The sequence below is a fragment of the Myotis brandtii genome, unplaced genomic scaffold (assembly GCF_000412655.1).
Source record: "Myotis brandtii unplaced genomic scaffold, ASM41265v1 scaffold893, whole genome shotgun sequence".
Lineage (NCBI taxonomy): Eukaryota > Metazoa > Chordata > Mammalia > Chiroptera > Vespertilionidae > Myotis > Myotis brandtii.
The window spans coordinates 741,445-761,237 of record NW_005371660.1 but is presented as its reverse complement, the minus strand read 5'-3'; the positions used below and the strand labels follow the sequence as shown (position 1 = coordinate 761,237).

Below are 19,793 nucleotides of genomic sequence, written 5' to 3'. Positions count from 1 at the left end.
CCAGGCATGTGCCCTTGGCCGGAATCGAACCTGGGACCCTTCAGTTTGCAGGCTGATGCTCTATCCACTGAGCCAAGCTGGCTAGGGCTTTAATAATATTTTTAATTTCAGTACATTTCACCCAGACATTGTGGCTCAGTAGTTGAGTATCGACCCATGAACCAGGAGGTCACGGTTCAATTCCCAGTCAGGGCACATGCCCAGGTTGTGGGTTGTGGGTCATAGGTGACGTACAGGAGGCAACCAATGGATGTTTCTCTCTCATCATTGTTGTTTCTATCTTTTTCTCCCTCTCCTTTCCTCTTTGAAATCAATAAAAATATATTAATTTAAATACATGTCAAATTTTCTGTTGGTTGCAAATCTTTTCAAGAGGAAGCTATTAGCTCAAAATGTCAATAAGAGGTCATGAACTATGAGTTCTGGTCCAGTGATATTGAAAGTTAGCTGCCATTTGAATCAGTCTAAAACTACCATAATCATAAACGTATGATTTGACAGCTGTCAAAATTATTCACCATCACTTATGTAGAACTAAATACTTAAAATAGAATCTAGGAAACAATTTCCCTTTTATAAACCTCAACATCACTTCTCGGCCTTTTGGCTAAGATCAAGTGTATAAACCTTAGCAGCCTGAATGATACATGCATGCTCATTGCTAAACTGAAAAGTAATGTTAATTCAACTTACAATCCAATAGACATACGATGAAAGAAAACATCTTCCCCACAGACACTGCCAGGGACAATCTGACTGAATCTGGCACTGACCAAACAAGAATCTGAGAGGGTTTCCATAGAAGCAAGAATGTGACTTCCATTTTTCCCAGACAGAGACCCATCCACGTCTTCCAAAATTGCGGCATGAGGAAATGGAAATGCTACTACGTTGGGAGAGTTTGTAAACTTTAACTGGTTGGTCTTCACAGTAAATCCACCTATAAAATGGAAGATAAGAGTGTTAGATAAGGCACAGAAGGTTATTATAACAAATGGCAGCTGAATTTGCTGGGATATATTCAGTACTTTAAATTGCGTATTTATACAGTTTTGTTCAAGAAAAAAAAATCATGAGTGCTTAGTGTATGCCAGGCTCTGTGATATGTACTGGAGACACAGTGGAAAACAAGAGCAATATGATACTGCCTTCATATAGTCTGTATTTTAGGGCAGTGATTCTCAACCAGGGGTCATTTTGCCCTCCAGGGGACATCTGGCCCTATTTGGAATCATTTGGGGCTGTCACAATTACGTAGATGGCAGTGATATTGACATCTGGTGGGTAGAGGGAGGAATGCTGATTAACTTCCTCAATGCACAAGATAGTCCCCACAACAAAAAACTATCCAGCCCAAAATACCAATAGTGCCAAGGGTGAGAAACCGTTCTAGTGGGAAATAGAGACATGGAACACTAACTTACTAATTACTAACTACTAAAGGTGTCTTGGTTTAGTCTTTCCACCTGTCTGCTCCAGTTCTTCTGTGGTGAGTTTAACCCCACCTCTTCTGAGGTTTATACTTGAAAGATTTACCCTCAAAAGCAACTTTCAATCATGTGCACAAAGAGTAATAGTAACACACTTTTTAAGTATTAGCTCTACCAGTGGTTCTCAACCTTCCTAATGCCACGACCCTTTAATACAGTTCCTCATGTTGTGGTGACCTCCAATTTCATTGTTACAAATTGAACATAATTAAAGCATAGTGATTAATCACAAAAACAATATGTAATTATATATATGTGTTTTCCGATGGTCTTAGGCGACCCCTGTGAAAGGGTCGTTCGACACCCAAAGGGGTCGCGACCCACAGGTTAAGAACCACTGCTCTAGAGCTATACTTCTCAGCAGTCTGTCTCTCACACCACCTCCATGTGATCTGTCAGAACTGCCACTAGTCCGGTTGTCCAGGAAGGAACTATGGCAGTGGTCTTCTAAATCACACAGCCCTGTCATTAAAATCTTTACACTAAGCACGTATCTCTCTGTACATATGTGACTATACGTCTTCATTATGTACATTGTGAAATAGACAAAAAGGAAAATAAAAAAGAATAAGATACAGAGAAATAGAAGCCCTGATGCTTTCACTCGGCATCCCAGTGGAGTCCATGCAGTGAATTAAGTCCCGCATTCAAGACTCCGTGATTAACTTCTGGCAACTTCTAAAGTTCATCTCATACCACAACCACCTGAAACTACAATTCAGTCCTATTGGGATTTTAATTTTTTGCATATGCTATTCTTAATACTTAGAAACTCTTCTCGGCAGTCTATCTTGCAAATATCCATTCACCTTTCAAAACCCTGCTTAAGAGTCATCTCTATGGCCCTGGCCGGTGTGGCTCAGTTGGCTGAGCATTATTTCATGCCTCAAAATGCCGTTGATTCAATTCCCAGCCAGGGCACAAGCACAGGTTACTGGCTTGATCCCTGGTAGGGGGCATGCAGAAGGCATCCAATAGATGTTTCTCTTTCTCCCTCTCACTTCCTTTCTCTCTAAAATCAATTTTTAAAAAATATTTTTTAAAAATAAAAGAGTCACTTCTATGAAATCTCACCTGACCTCCTTCCTTGCTCTTTTCACTGACCTTGTTCAGTTTTCTAGGATTATACTCATCACACTCTAGTACAGAGACTAGATTAAACATTTACTTTTGGGCCTAGATTAAGAGCTCCTGGAAGAGAAGAGCTATGTGTTTTTCATCTTTGTACGCCCCAGTTCCTTAAACAAACCTGGAATAGACAGTTTTTAAACAAACAGTATGACTTAGCAAGATTATGCAGTAAGAAGGAATTAGAGCTAATAAGGAACAGAGTGCTTTTTTCAGTGTCTTATAAATGATACAAAACAATGAAGCTTTAAAAAACTGAAGAGTTGTGATTTGAAGTGAATGTCCTAAGTTATTTTTATTCCTATTATTTACAAATTTAAGTCAGATGCCACCCAAATAAAAACAGTCTTTGGCTCTGCTTATTCAGAAGGAAAAAATAAAAGTAAAGTGGAGACTTGCTGATTATTCATTTAATTAAAAAAACAAACAATTATCTAAATTGGTGATTCAAACCACAAGAGCATATTTACTTGAATTACTTGGTTTGGCTGTTTACAAAGATCAAATCAACTAGATTGCTCCCCACTCCTTTTCACCTTAGCCCATGAGTCCTCCAAGGTATTTCTCACCACCTCTGAGATGTGGTTAACAACTGAACAAAAATTCCTATGCTTCTCTTTGTGCATACAACAAACCTTGGGCTGCTGAAAACATAAAGTACTAAGTTCTGGCTCCTTCAGTAAAGATTGCATATATGTTAGTTTATATTCATATGTCTATCCATTCATCTTTACCCATTAATTTAATCAATGAGCCTTTTAGGCACAGGCTACTAGGTACTAATGATAAGACTGTGAGAAGAGACATAATCCCGGCCTTTGTGAGGCTCAGAGTCCAGCAGAAACACTAATAATAGGGTAATAGACGAATGGGGAGCTACAGGAGCCCTATTGAGCATACCTGGCCTCCTCTAGGATTTATTTTAGGGGATTTGAGCAGCAGTTTCTACTGATGCAATTTTATAACTGAAAGAAATAATGAGTCACAAGGCTTTGCCACTATTTATCATATTTACTTGAGTGTTGGCCTTATTTACTGTTTGTCTTATCTGTTCAATCAACTTACCCTGTCCTCGGGAACAGCCCGAACAGGTTCTGATGGACACGCAGCCAGTGAGATCAAAATTAACAAAAGTTGTGTTAGATACCATCAGTTCCCATCTTTTGGGAGTTTTGATCCCTGCTGACATACACAGGCTTCCCTATGATTCACAAGGGGGAAAAGAAGGGAAGAAAAAGAAGAGAACTAGTACAATTCGTAATGCACAAATAGAAACAATTAAGAGAATAAAAAGACAAGCTACAGACTGGGAGAAAATACAAGTCATATACACGACAAAGGATCACCATAAAATACACTGTATTTTTATGAGAATGATAAGTAAAAAATTGTGATGATACCGAATGCTAATAAGGATAAGGAACAACTAAAATTCTCATATATTGCTGGTGGGAGCACAAAATGGCACAGTCACTGTGGAAAATAGTTTGGCAGTTTCTGATCCAGTTAAACATACCCTTATCATGCGGCCTAGTAATTCAACTCCTAGGTGTTTACCTTTGAGAAATGAAAATTATGTTCAAGACTGTCAAACCTCAGAGGGAAGGCAGGGGAGGGTGGAGGAAGGATGTAGAGATCAACCGAAGGGTTTGTATGCATGTATATAAGCATAACCAATAGACACAGACACAAGGGGGGTGAGGGTATGTGCCAAAGGTTTCAAACTATCTGGTTCCTTTTATATGATTGTTGAAAAGACAGAGAATAGATGAGTGATTCCCAGGGGTTGATGTGAGAGGAGGACATGGCTACAAAGACGGAGCTGGAAGAAGTTTATGAGGTTGATGCAATTGTTCTGCATCTTGATTGTGGTGGAGGTGGTTACACCAGTCTATACATATGTTAAAAACCAGACATTGTACATCAAAAAAAAGACAGGCACTCGCTGGTTTGGCTCAGTGGATAGAGTGTCAGCCCACAGACTGAAGGGTCCCAGGATCAATTCTGGTCAAGGGCAAGTACCTCAGCTACAGGCTCCGACCCTGGTCGTGTGCAAGAGGCAACCAATCGATATGTCTCTCTCACATTGATGTTTCTCTCTCTGTGTTTCTCCTTCTTCCTTCTACTCTCTCTAAAAAGTCCGTGGGGAAAATATCCTGGGGTAAGGATTAACGACAACTACAAAAAAGTCATATACATTTTATATTTAATGTATGTTAATAAAAAAATTAAAATTTAAAAACCTAAAAAAAAATTGCTTCCAGGATTTAACCACAAAATTTCTTCAGCAAACTCCATCTAATCAAGATGTTAGTGTTCCACTGTACATTTGAGGATTAGCAGAAATTTTCAGAGACTTCCAACCGGAAAGAGTGATAGAAACAAACAAAAGAAAAACAGTGGAGAAAAAGGCAGTATAGAAATCAGGAGAAAACTTAAAATATCACCATCAATAACCACAGAGAAATAAATAGACTATATCCATGAAACAAGAAGAAGCAGCCAAAGGAAAGGAGGTGGGAGTCAGAAAGGAAAAGAGAATGAAAACAGGAGAGCAGAAATAACAAATTCAGTAAGAAAAAAATGACAAGATAGCCTAGAAAGTAGAATAAAAATACAGTTGGGAAATCAGCAAAACTTAAGATTAGAAAGCCAATTTAGGAGGTCCAAATATCCAAATAATGATAGTTTTCAAAAAAGGAAAATAAAGAGGAGAGAATTTATAAAATTCTCAAAGAAATAAGACTGAAAGTTCTCATCCAGTGCCTAACACCATGGATAGGACAAAAAGCCACACAAGGTACATCATATTGAAGTTGCAAAACATCAGGAACAAAGACAATATCCTAAAAACATCCAAAAAAGAAACTAAAAGATTACACATAAAAGACCTAGAATTAGCCCAGACGGTGTGGCAGTGGATTGAGCATCGTCCCATGACCCAAGGGGTCCCCAGTTGATTCCCGGTCAGGGCATATGCCAGGGTTGCTGCTCAATCCCCAGTAAGGGGCATGCAGGAGGCAGCCAATCAATGTTTCTCCCTCGAGAACGTTTCTTCTCTCTCTCCCTCTCCTTTCCTCTATTTAAAAATCAATAAAAACATATTTTTTTTAAAAGACCTAGAATTAGAGGACCTTAAAACTATTCAACCTCAAAACTAGAAGCTAGAAGATACTGAAACATTGCCTTCAAAATAACAATTAAAAAATGAACTTAACCCGGTATTCTATAACTGACAACCTACTAATAAGGGGTTCTCCATTTGTAGCTCAAAACCTTTACCTTCCATAGACCCTTAATTTGTTAAGAAAGTTACTATAGGCTACACTCTAATAAATGAGGGCTTAAATCAGAAAGGAGGAAGAGGTGGGAGTTAGGAGCAAGAGTTTCAATAATGGGGAGACATGGAGAAACTATCCAGGATACTGGTCAAGAGAAATACCAGGATGTAGCTGTGAAACTCCTCACCTGCATGCTAGTACAAGTGTGAACATTTGGGACTACTGTTTGGCATTATCCCCTAGAGCTGGAGGGACATCCTCTGAGCCAGCAGTTTACAACTTTACATATATTCAACAGAAGTGCATGCACATATAGAGACATCGAAGATTGTTCATAACACTTCATCTGTAATGACCCCAAACTGCAAATAATCAAATGTCTATCAAGAGCAATATAGCTTTTTTTAAAAAAAAAAAACACAAAACTGTGGTACAGTCATAAAGTAGAAAACTGCATAGCAATTAGAAGAATAAAGTATTATAACATAAAAAATGAATGAATCTTGTAGACATAGTGTCGTGCCAAGGAAACCAGACACTACAGAGCTACTTTGCTCTATGATTCCATTTATATAAACTTCAAAAACAGATCTGAAACCAATCTATGTCTATAGAAGTCTGAATAATGTCCCTCTTCAGGCAGGGGTTCGGGGGTTGGGTTAAATGAGAGGAGGCATGAGGGGCTTCAGAGGAAGTGGTAATGTTCTATTATTGACAGGGTGCTATGCACATGATTTTTGCTTTTTAAAAATCCATTGAGATCTTTGCTTGTGATTTCTGTACCTTTCTCCATTAATATTATATTTCTATAAAACTTTTATTTTATTCAGTGGGACAAAATACTACAGAAAAGTAAAACACTAGATGTGAAGGTAAAGAAAGAAAAGTGTTTGAAGTCCTTGCATTGCTCAGGTAAAGTTTAACAGTGCTGATGTAATTTAGATTTTAAGACAAGCAGGCATGTTAAAAATTTAAATCCAATAATGAACATAATTATACAGAATGAATAACTGTAAAATGAATAACTGTAAAATGAATATGACACTACTCAATGCAAGACAAATCAAGTTTAAAAAGTGGAGACAAAGAAAGCATTGCGAACTGAAAGCACAAAATGAGATGGTAGAAATAAATGCAAATGTATGGGAGACATCAGTGTGCGGATGGTAATTGAAATCACTAGAGAAAATGAGATTTCTCCCAGGGAGAGCAAGTATATTGAGAAGAGAAGGGCACCTACAACAGACTTTAGAGAAATAAAAAAATGAAAGGTCTAAATTGAGGAAGACAAATCCACCAGTGAAAATGAGAAGGGATCCCTAGAGAAATAGGAGGAAAAATTAACTAAGCCCATTAGCATCTGTCTGAATAAGATATTTTTAAAAGTAGTATCATCTGCTCAAATTAATTACAATAACAACAAAAAGGCAAGCATCCTACAGATACTTTCAAAAGCAGGGTGAGCATAATATATATCCAAAGCAGAACATTTTTGAAAGTTTGAAAGGGGGTGCTAGTTGGATAAATGCTAGGACAACCAGTTTAAACAAATTGCACAACCAAACTAGGATGGACAGTATAGTGATGATAGAGTGCATCAGTTTGTCTTGTATATTAAAGCCACCCTCACTGGAAATTATTCTACTCATCTCAATATAAAGGTAATGTTGGGTGTGAGAGTACCAACATATGCACTAACTAGAGGTCGATGCACAAAATTCGTGTAAGAGTAGGCCTCCCTTCTCCTGGCTGCTAGCACCGACTTCCCTCTGGCACCCAGGACCCGGGCTTCCCTAGCAGCCGGGGCTTTGTCCAGAAGGACGTCTGGTCTAATCAGCATATTACGCTTTAATTATTATAGATATGCTAGTTAGAGGCCAAAAAATAATAAAATTCTTTCCAATAATAACAAGGCCTTCAGAAACTATTGTTTGTTTTAGAATATGATTCACTGATAATTGTGTGCCACCAATTATATGTGGGTGGAATGTCTAAGAATAATAGGCCAAATTCTCAGAAATTCTTAATATTTAAAGAAATGGCAGGCACAGAAGTTGGAGGCTAACACCAGTTCCACAACCACAGAGGTCAAGTCTCTCCTTTTTTTAAAACAACTGACACGGTTTCTTATGTCAATAAAAGGTTCCCAAATAAATCTAAACATTATTGTGTTAAATAAAGATTCAGAGATATGGCTCTTGTTTGTTTTTCACCCTAGGCTCTGCAGAGCCTTTAATGTGTTAAAATATGATGTGAAATTCAGGGCATGAGAGGTGTGATAAACAGCATACCCTAACTGTTATTAACCTAAGAATTTCCTTTTCTTACCCTCTCTTGGGGCTAGCCTTCCATGGAAAACACATCAGGAAATACTGAAATAGGTACTAATGCATGATCATTGTCAAAGCTATTTTCCATGTGTAACTGAGAAAGTATTTGATCAGAAGTGGGAGGCCATCCAGGTGGTCCCACCTCCACACTAATAGGCATAGATCTTGGGCTTTCACTGGATTTCCTAAAGCCCCTATTTCTTCACCTGTAAATTCAAGAGTTCTAATTAGATTAACACTTCGGTAATATTTAGCTCTAAAATGACATGGTTTTAATATCTGGATGCCTAACCAGGATCTAGATCTCCCCTGGAAATTTAGCTCTAAAATGACATGGTTTTAATATCTGGATGTCTAACCAGGATCTAGATCTCCCCTGGAACCGAGTGTTTGACATTTCCCATCCAGGGGCATTTGTCCTGCACTTACTTGTTAGGAGACTAAGAGGCCCTGAGCTGTAATGCAGTCCCAGTGAATCCCGTCTCAGGGATATGATTATTTTTATTATCTCATGATAACCATCCTTTTGTCAAAATTTGTCTCTTAATTTATGTCACTCACCCATTGATTATGATGTCTACTTAGCATCAATTAAGATGTTGTGACACCGCCGTAACCGGTTTGGCTCAGTGGATAGAGCGTCAGCCTGCGGACTGAAAGGTCCCAGGTTCGATTCCGGTCAAGGGCATGTACCTTGGTTGCAGGCACATCTCCAGTGGGGAGTGTGCAGGAGGCAGCTGATCGATGTTTCTAACTCTCTATCTCTCTCTCTTCCTCTCTGTAAAAAGTCAATAAAATATATTTTAAAAAAAAGATGTTGTGACATTAATTTACCAGGACAGTTACTCAGCTTGATGGACATTTGGTTTTTAGCATCTCCTCGAAGGTTATTTTGGAAACATTTAAGAGCCTTTGAACTATGGTATATCAGAATCTAAATCTGAGTCCCATCTTCTGTTGGAAACTATGCAGTCTAAAAAAATCATTTCTCAAGGTGGTAATTCTTTCAGAGAAAAGGAAAAACTGGCAGATATTTCCCTCATGGAAAGGATGGTTCAAAAGAGATTTAACTAAGTTTGAGAATTAAACATAGAAAAATGTAGAAACCAAAGGATTTTTTAAATCTTAATATTTATATCTAGAGCTATGAAGTAATTTCAAAGGGAAGTACAAAAATCAATAATTATCATTTAAATTTCAACTGGCCAACGAATTCAGGAACAAACTAAAGAGAATGCTCTTTCCCTGGTTCTCAGAAGTACCTTAGTTCCCTTCCATCTGCGATTATTATGGCAATGCATATGCATGTACCTCTTTCAAAACAAGGACTGAGGGGACCCACTATAGGTCTGAAGCCTTACTGAGACCAATGGGAACCATGGGCTTCCCTGGAGGAGAAGAGGTACTTCTCTTCTGGGAGGAACTCTTTGCCTCATCTACAGTGTGGTATCCTGGCCTTGCAGTGCCACAGACGTGATCTACAGTCTTTATGTTTATCATGTAGAAATCCACAGTTAAAAAAAAGAGAGAGAAAGAGAGAGAGACAACAGGCCAAGATGGAGTCACTTTTGCTTAGCCAAGTCACCAAACCAAAGCTAATAATTAACCGAACTGCAGTTTCAGCCTCTCTCAGGAATGGAATGTTAAACTAATCAGTCTGAAGTTTCCTGAGCATCACTGGTGAGGCAAAATCTGCTTGGTAAAACCACTGCCCTTCCCTCCGCCAAAGATGACCTGGTTTATAAATAATCCTTTCGTTTCCTTTGCTAAGAACTCCCCTGTGTGTGTTGGGAGGGAGGCGGGGTTGATTGAGCAAACGAAAAATAGAGAAGAGCCCTAACCAGTTTGGCTCAGTGGATAGAGCGTTGACCTGCGGACTGAAAGGTCCCAGGTTCAATTCTGGTCAAGGGCAAGTACCTTGGTTGTGGGCACATCCCCAGTAGGAGGTGTGCAGGAGGGATCTGATCGATGTTTCTAACTCTCTATCCCTCTCCCTTCCTCTCTGCAAAAAATCAATAAAAATATATTTTTAAAGAGAGAGAGAGAGAGAGAGCGAGAGAGAGCGAGCGCTCATGGACAGGTATAAAGTGGATAAATGGAGATGGGAAAAATAAAATAAAGTGGAGGGAGGTGGAGGGAGAACTCCCCTGCCACACCCTTTTGCCTCTAAAAACCTTGTGTTTTGTACAACCAGTCAGAGCTTTCTTTACTTAGGATACTTCCCTGTTCATGAATCGCGTAATAAAGCCAATTAGATCTTCAAATTTACTTTGTTGAATTTTGTTCTTTAACACCACACTTAAGGAAGTATTAGGGAGTCACATAAGAGGTAGTACACTATAGTAAACAATGTAAATTTATATTACCTATTTTGGGGGGGCACCCTAAATAGAGTAGTAAGGACCCTATGAACAAAATGTTGCTGTAGAAACTTGGCAAACCACGATGCAGAGAGACAATATGAAATCATGCTATTCTATAATTATTGTGAGGTTAGAATAAACTAACTTAAAATTATTAGATGTATTATTTAATTGGTATGGATAATAATGCTACATTGCAACCAAATGAAAATTCTGCAAGCTACTCATGACTTTTATGATTTATATTAACTTATAACATTGAATCCTTGGATATATTTGAATTTTATTATAAATACTACCACTGTTACAAATAAAAAGCTCCTCTAACTTTTACCAGTTAAATATTAAGATTCACTGAAGAATGCTATTAAAATTACATATCCTGGGTCACCAGGGAGCCCATCACATAAGATGCTGTTGATGGACAGCTAAAACAACCACACTTAGGTACTTACCTGGTGAGCAAAATGACCAAGGAATAAGCTGTCAGTAACTAAAGTTTTTGCATCACTTTCCAAGATATCAATTCCAAAATCTCTGCATGAATAAACCTGGAAGTTTTTCAGGTGAAGATTGCTACTTCTAAAAATCTGTTTAAAAAAATCAGCATATGTTATGGATAGTTCTCAGGCTTGGCTTTGCTTGCAGATTTATTAATTAAGTATAAATAAGCATGCTTTTGCCCATCGATATCTGCACAGACATCCCAAAGTTGCCGTGAGGTCAGCACTAACTAGTCCTCTCTAGTAACACCCCCTCTATACTTTTCATTTCTCCTCATAATAATTGACACATTAAAAAGGTCAATGTGAATTCTTCACATTTCTAAAATAAACTTGCCATTTCCAAATTACACAAAATTAGTGGAGAAAAATATAGCATCCAAGAACCCCAGTATTTAACATTTTCTTCAGTAGTATATATTAACTAATATTGTCAGAAAATTGTAAATGTGAAATAAGTAATTGAACATGACTACAGACTCAAAATACGTTCTGTGAACATATATTTATGACAGGTTATGTTGGCAGGCCCAAACTGGGATCAAGTATTAACAAAATTAGATTAATAAAGTTGAAAGAATCCCAGTAATTTGTGGTACAGAACCCTTCATTTTCACCTAGCACTGATATTAACGAACTAGGTGATCTTGGAAAAGATATCTAACTTCTCCTTAGGCCTCATTCAACCATCTTTAAACCAGGGTGGTGATCAGGACTAACAATTAACCTAACAGAATCATTCCTTATTCATTAAATAGGGTCATGGTTGCCTTTATATCTTTAAAGTGAAAGTTTCCTATTAATTAAGGCCAAGGTAGCCTTGATTTATCATAGTATTGTGCTTTATGCTAGAATTTTCAAGAATTAAATAGCTTGCATTTCCCATTTTGAATGCACCAATAACTTATAAAATGATAGATTTTTGAAGATACAAAGCTTTACTTAAGTAAAATAGGTATGATCTTGTCACAATTGTTACTCAATTACAGGTATCTCAAGTTCTGGCAAATAACTCATATTTAAAAACAGCTAACATCTGGCATTAACTGGAGAACCTGGTAATTACTAAAGGAAATCAACACCTAATAGCAAAAAAGTCCCTATTTATAGTATAAATACAGCTTTCATAATGTGTTCTCATCTTGCTCTCCCTCCTCTAAAAGAATCACTCTGCATTTATGATACATGATGAGGAGAGGGTATTTTTCTCAATTTTTATTAACATACATACAGAAGGGTCAGATTGCCTAAGTTGGGATCCAGCAATTCTTAGCTGTGTGACATGAGCACATATTTTACCCCTAACCCAGTGAGTTTTCTTATCTACAAAAGGAGGATAATAATAATGCTTCCCCCAAAGGTTAAGATGATTAACTGAGAAAATATACAAAAATATTAGCTATCAAGATCATCAAATAGATATAAATTTATATTTACTCACAGTAGAAATTTTACCTGCTGGAATATTCTGTTTAAGTATCTATATATAAGACACTTATGTCTAATGACAAGAATACAGTCTGACAATAATGAAAACTATCTAATAATGAAAGTTTAAGAAATTTTAAAACAATGTGCTTCTTATGATGCAGAAGGCACTTCTAAATGTTACCATTTCCAGAGTCATCATTATTATCAACATCGCTCTATCACCACCCAACACTGTTTATTAACAACAGTTATTATTATACACCCAGCAAGACTGGGGCACTTTTCTAGGCACTTTATATGCAGGCACTTATCTCACTCACAAAACAACCTTATCATTTAGGTTCTATAACTATTTGCATTTTACGAATGAGAAAGAAATAGGGAATTTGCCTAAGGTCACACGGATAGGAAGAGGGAACATTTGAGTTTACATGGCTATGTACAGAAGAGGTTGTTGTTGTTTTTTTTCTTTTTTAACAGCTTTATTAATATACACACACCATACAATTCACCTATTAAAAGTTTACAATTAAAAGGTTTTAGGAGAGAGACCAAGATGGTGGCATAGGTAAACACCGCAGACTGCTCCTAACCCAGTGAGTTTTCTTATCTACAAAAGGAGGATAATAATAATGCTTCCCCCAAAGGTTAAGATGATTAACTGAGAAAATATACAAAAATATTAGCTATCAAGATCATCAAATAGATATAAATTTATATTTACTCACAGTAGAAATTTTACCTGCTGGAATATTCTGTTTAAGTATCTATATATAAGACACTTATGTCTAATGACAAGAATACAGTCTGACAATAATGAAAACTATCTAATAATGAAAGTTTAAGAAATTTTAAAACAATGTGCTTCTTATGATGCAGAAGGCACTTCTAAATGTTACCATTTCCAGAGTCATCATTATTATCAACATCGCTCTATCACCACCCAACACTGTTTATTAACAACAGTTATTATTATACACCCAGCAAGACTGGGGCACTTTTCTAGGCACTTTATATGCAGGCACTTATCTCACTCACAAAACAACCTTATCATTTAGGTTCTATAACTATTTGCATTTTACGAATGAGAAAGAAATAGGGAATTTGCCTAAGGTCACACGGATAGGAAGAGGGAACATTTGAGTTTACATGGCTATGTACAGAAGAGGTTGTTGTTGTTTTTTTTCTTTTTTAACAGCTTTATTAATATACACACACCATACAATTCACCTATTAAAAGTTTACAATTAAAAGGTTTTAGTACATTCACAGATATGTGCAACTATCACCAGACTCAATTTCAGAACATTTTCACTTCAAGAAGAAACACCATATCCTTTAGCCCTGAGCAACCATTAATCCTCTTTCTGTCTCTATAGATTTCTCTCTTCTGGTCTTTCATATGAGTGGAATCACATAGTATGTGGGCTTTGTGACTGGCTTCTTTTCCTTACATAATGTTTTCAAGGTTCATCCATGTTGCAGTATAGTACTTCATTCATTTTATGGCTGATATTATTCCACTGTCTTAAGGTACCATACTATATTTATCCATTTGTCCACCTTTTAGCTATTATGAATAACACTGCTATAAACATTTGTGTATATGTTTCTGTGAGGATATATGATTTTATTTTTCTTTGATATATACCTAGGAGTAAAATTAATGGATCATATGGTATCTTTGGTAATCACTTGAGAAACTGCCAGGCTGTTTTCCAAAGCATCTAGACCATTTTAAATTCTCACCAGCAGTGTATGAAGGTTCCGTAGGAAATGGGCCTCTGTGATCCACCTCTAGCATGGCCGGCTTTTGATGGAAATGGTTGCTGCGTTTCCCCAGGGCAAACAGAATGTAGGGAGGGACGAGGATGTAAGAGCAAGGAGCTGTGGATGTGGTCCAGCATCATGGTGGAGGCAACTAGAAAGGGCCTCGGCCCAACTTTTTTTTGAATGGCTCAATGGGAGACAGTAAGACTTAGGCAACGTATGAGGAAACAGGTGACCCCATAGTACTCAGACAATGATGAAGCAGAGGAGGGACTGAATAAATGGGCTGTGTTCACTGTCCCGGGTGTCCCTGTACAACTGGATAGACACCTGCTCTTGAGAACGTATAAGTCTCGTTTTCGCCATACTTCTGTCTCTGAGTCTGTTATTTGAATTTAAACAAGTGAGCATTTCTCACAGTTCCAATTTCTCAAAATCTTTGCCAACACTTACCACTTATATTCTAGCCATCAGGGTATGAAGTGGTCGTATCTCACTGTGGTTTTGCATCTCTAATAACTGATTATGTTGAACATATTTTCATATGCATATTGGCCATTTGTGAATCGCTGGGGAAATGTCTTTGCTCATTTTTTAATTGGGTTATTTATATTTTTATCATAAGAATTCTCTATTTATTCTAGATATAAGCCCTTTTCATATATGACTTGCAGATACTGTTTCCCATTCCATCGGCTGTATTTTCACTTCTTAATGGGATCCATTGAAACATACATTTTTAATTTTGATAAAGTTAAACTTATCTTATTTTCTTTTGTTCCTTTTTCTTTTGGTGTCATATCCAAGGATCTGTTGCTTAATCCAAAATCATAAAGATTTACTCCTTTGTTTTCTTCTATCAGTTTTATAATTTTTTTGCTCTAACGTTTAGGTTTTTGGAGCATTTTGAGTTAATTTTTGTTAATAGTATGATGAAAAGATCCAGTTTAAATCCTTTGCATGTGTCTCTCTATTTGTTCCAGCGCCATTTGTTGAAAAGATTATTATTTCCTCCATTGATTGGTCTTGGCATCCTTGTCAGAAATCAGTTGACCATAGTATGGTTTATTTCCGGACTTAATTCTATTCTATTGAACTATATTTCTATCTTTGTGCCAATACCACACTATCTAAATGTACTATTGCTTTATAGTATGTTTTGAAATAAGAAAGTGTAGGTCCACCTTATTTTTTTCAGATTGTTCTGGGGGAAGTTACTTTAATTACTTTCCTTTTAATTACTTTCCTTTACTTTACTCATAAAAGTGAAGTTCCAAAAGCATTCTCATTATCTGGACTTTTAGTGCACAAGAGTTTAATCTTTAAGGATAGACTTTTTTCATGAATTCAGCACTCTGGTTACAGAACTTGAGAAAACTGATTTTAATGATTTCCCTTTAATATTTTTGTTTCATTAGGTTATTTCCTCTAGAACAAGGTTATTCAAGAGCATGGAGATAGAATTTAAGCTTCTGTAAGACATGATTGCTTCTCTGCATAAGAGGGCACTCAACAAATGTTTCTACTAGATTCTCACCCCTACATTTATAGTGCTTATGGAAAACAATGAACATTATAAAACTAAATGAGAATACTAAATATAATTGGCAATCCCTGTGTTAACTACCCTAATTATATGTTTTGGGGTTTTCCCCATTCAAAATTATCTTCCTCTTATTGGATATATAAAGTAAATATCTAACGTTTTTATTGTGACTTAATTTTACATTTTTATTCTGTTTCCTGGGTGCCCTGTAAATATATTTCTTCATCTATGTTTGCAGCTTATGCTCCAGATTTCTAAGTGACAGAGACTAAATGTATGTAATGTTCTCAGTGTGGCACCAAATAGTGACGCTGGATGATTTTGTATGTTGCTGATAACAATGAACAAGCAAAGCTTACATGTAAGAAATCACTGTGATAATGAAAGATAAAAGACTGAATGTGAACTTTTCTCCCTTTTGAACAAAATAGAAGAAAATTTGACTCACTGATAAAAGTAAGCAAAGCACTTTGAACTGGAATTTTTGTGTTCCAATGATAGATTATAAAGTTTTTATCTAACAGCTCTCAGCAGTCCTAGGATCTTCTTCTTATGATTGAAACATGTATTAGCCAAGATATTAGGGTAGCAAATGCACAACATATGGAGTCTGGATTCTGTACCTGGTTGTGCCACTAACTATGTGACCATTAGCAAATTCATTTGCTTTCTGAGCTTTATTTTTTTTTTTATATCTAAATAGGCATGGTAAGGGAGAAATAGATGACTTTTATGATCCCTCCTGGTGGTAAATCTAGATACTAATGCTTTTGTTCTCTATTACAGCTGCTTAAAAGTCTCTATAAAGGAAGTCAACTAACCCTTGCTTAGTAACTAGTAATTTGTTCATCAACAACTATTCCACATACACCTATAATGCTGTTGGTTCCTTAAAACTATGATGATATTACAATGCTTCCCTCAGCAGCAACTCATCTCCCTTTATATAGCAATCTATATATATAAAAGGCTAAGTGACTGTCCAACTCAGTGTACCTATGATGTGTACTGACCACCAGGAGGCAGACACTCAATGCAGGAGCTGCCAAGCTGCGGTGACTTGTCAGCAGCGGTTCTCAGGTGACACACCCTGGAACCAGAGAGGAGGGAATCCGATTCCTTGATTCCTTGTGGGGCAGCACTATTCTACCTTCGGCCATGGGTGCATGAATCAGTGCACCGGGCTACTAGTGTACAATAAATCAACATGAGAAAACAACATTTTTCATAAAAAATTAAAAAACTAAAGAAACTTACCTGCACACCACCTGCACTTCCCCAAACCCTGAAGTTTTGGAACAGGGTGGGGCCAGTGTCATTTTCCCAAGGTGGCTGAAACTTAGGGTAGACAAAGAGTCCATATCTAGAAAGTGAAACAAAGAGTGGAATTTAGTCAGTTTCTGTGTTTCAAACACCCTACTTTTTTCTCATTGGAAAATATCAAAGTAAAAGTAATGAATAAATTCTCCCCCTTGCTAGGAAAGTGGATACTCTCCAACTTTTGTTCTTTTCCCAGAAGTGCCTTACCATTTTAGGGTTCTGTGTACTTTCTTCCCTCATATCCCAGAACTGATGAGAGCTGCTAGATACAAACTTCATAATCTTAATGATAATTTCATGACACGTGTACTAATCCTTGCCTCAGCTTCAACATGGCGTAACAATTGTCCTTAATCCTTCTCATTTTCCATTATAGCACTATTCCTATCCTATTATCATCATAAGTATTTATAGCTTTCAACTATTGAATTCCTACTGTATTCCAGGTGTTCTCTTAGGTGCATTGCATAAGCTCTAATGGGCACATCCAACTTCCAATGTAGATTATGTTTCCATTTTACAAATAAGGGATCTGACTCTAAAAAATAAATAAATAAATAAATAAATAAATAAATAAAATAAATAAGCAATTCAGTAGGAGTAAGTCAGGATTTGAATCAGGGTCTGGCTGACTGAAGTTTGTATTTTTCCCACCATTCTCAAATTCCCTACTCTACCTTGTTTCCCATGCCCTTGACCTTAGTGGATGACATTACCCTCTACATAACAAAGACTTTGGACAGTTCCTTCTCATCTCACAGTCTGCCAGTAACAAGTGAAGAGCCTCTTCTCCAAGAGCCTCTTCCCACTCAGTTCCTGAGCCCAGGCACTCAAGCCTCCCAGGGACTCTGTGTTACCAGTTGCTTCTTATCTCTTGGAAGTTTAATTACTCTCTCTATTGAATTCTCCTCTGGCCACAAAAGGTGCATCTTGTCTTGCTGCCCTCTTAAGTGACTTCCTTCTCCATTTTCCTCCCTTCACCACCAAACTTGTATGATCCAAAATGGTCTGCAGCTGCATCATCAAATCGCATATGAATGTTAAGTTATTCCCTCTCAGGAGTTTTGTACAAAAAAAAAAACTAAACCATAAGCCTCATACCCAATATGTAGATTAATTTCCCTAAAGTTACCTTGTACAAGAATGTGCAATATTCCCAGTGAAGGAGAGAAGTGGAGCTTGTGAAGTTTGGTTGGTCACAAGATGGAAAAAGTAGCCAAAACCAGCATCACACACTGCGTTTCCCTAGGGAAATTAAGGATAATTAAATAATAGTTACTACACATACAACAAAGTTAGTGGAAATAAAGTCTCATATACCTGCTCATCCTGATTTTTCTTTCACTTCCTGCCAAGGTATGTTGACATTTTATGGACTCATTTACTCTTTACTCACCCATTCCCCATATTCTCCCAGGAAACAAAAATGTTCTCATTCCTCTTCTTCCAAGCAGCTCAACTAGACTGTAATTTGCCCACCTCAATAACTGGACTCTTAGGTTAAAGTGGAAACGTCCAGTGAGAAACTTAATTACATAATCTAATCCAAGCTCTTTGGTATATGCAAGCATATACATGTTCCACCAGGAATACCAACACATGTGGGTGCACACACGCTCACACACAATGCACACAGAACCAAGCAAAGTCAATATGGAAGAAAAAAATGAAATAAATTGTTTTAAAACCACCAGTACTCAACTCCTGCCTCGTGCGAGAGGGGGAACCAATACCCCAATGCTCCAATCCCTGGAGGTTGCCAGTCTCTGGGGAAGTGTGAGTAAGGGCCAGCACTAAGACTGGAAGCCTGGCCAGCAGGCACCAGCCAGGACCTGATGGGGCAGCCAGCACTTCCTGACATAATCAACAGTGCTGTTTCCTTAGCTTTAGCTATTTTTCACCATGGGTTCCAAGGCTTTCTCACCCTGATATTTGTAGTTAGCCAGTCACTCCTCATTTTCCGCTCAGTTATGGAACTATTTTCTTCCTCTGTGGACAAGGGACCCATTCCCTTCTGGATTCTGAACATTTCCCCAATTTTCTGAGGCCATTTAAAATTCTAAACACATGTTTCATCTGCCACATTGTATTCAGCAAAAGTGACTTTTGGGTACCACTGAATGTGAAGGTGAATTACTATTGAAGATGCTAATGTGACTTCAAGGAACCAGGGCCATTGCTAAGACTCCACTTATCTTGAGGTGGCATAGTCTAGAGTGGTGGCTGTCAATTGGATGATTTTATTCCTCAGGGAGCATTTGGAAGCCTCTAAAGACATTTTTGGTGGTCACAACTCAGGTAGAGGGAAGCTATTGGCATTCAGTGAGTTGTGACCAGGGCAGCCTCTCATAGCAAAGAATTACATGACCCAAAATGGTGCTACTGCCACAGTGGAGAAACCCTGGTCTACAGTCTAGACTGGAAGTATGTACTCTCAAAATAATTCACACCTACTTTCTAGTATCCCATCTCCAAATTTTGATGGAAATACCAACCTAAATATAAAATCATGGTTAATTACAATAAGAATGCTTTGGCAATCTTTACCAGGAGGATATTAATATCTTTTCTTTTTTAAAATGTATCTTTATTGTTGAAAGTATTACATATGTCCCCTTTTTCCTCATTGAC

At 37.4% G+C, this 19,793-nt stretch overlaps 1 protein-coding gene across 1 annotated transcript in view; it reads right to left on the bottom strand.

Moving 5' to 3' along the window:
• The window catches only part of PKHD1 (polycystic kidney and hepatic disease 1 (autosomal recessive)), a 438,226-nt gene that overhangs the window by 217,538 nt on the left and 200,895 nt on the right, over window positions 1-19,793 (bottom strand). The window contains exons 43-47 of the mRNA XM_014532447.1: window positions 18,295-18,407; window positions 17,100-17,205; window positions 11,048-11,182; window positions 3,684-3,819; window positions 694-940 (exon numbers count right to left, since the gene is read on the bottom strand). Of these exons, the coding sequence (XP_014387933.1) occupies window positions 694-940; window positions 3,684-3,819; window positions 11,048-11,182; window positions 17,100-17,205; window positions 18,295-18,407 (737 nt within the window). The remainder of the gene's footprint in view (window positions 1-693; window positions 941-3,683; window positions 3,820-11,047; window positions 11,183-17,099; window positions 17,206-18,294; window positions 18,408-19,793) is intronic.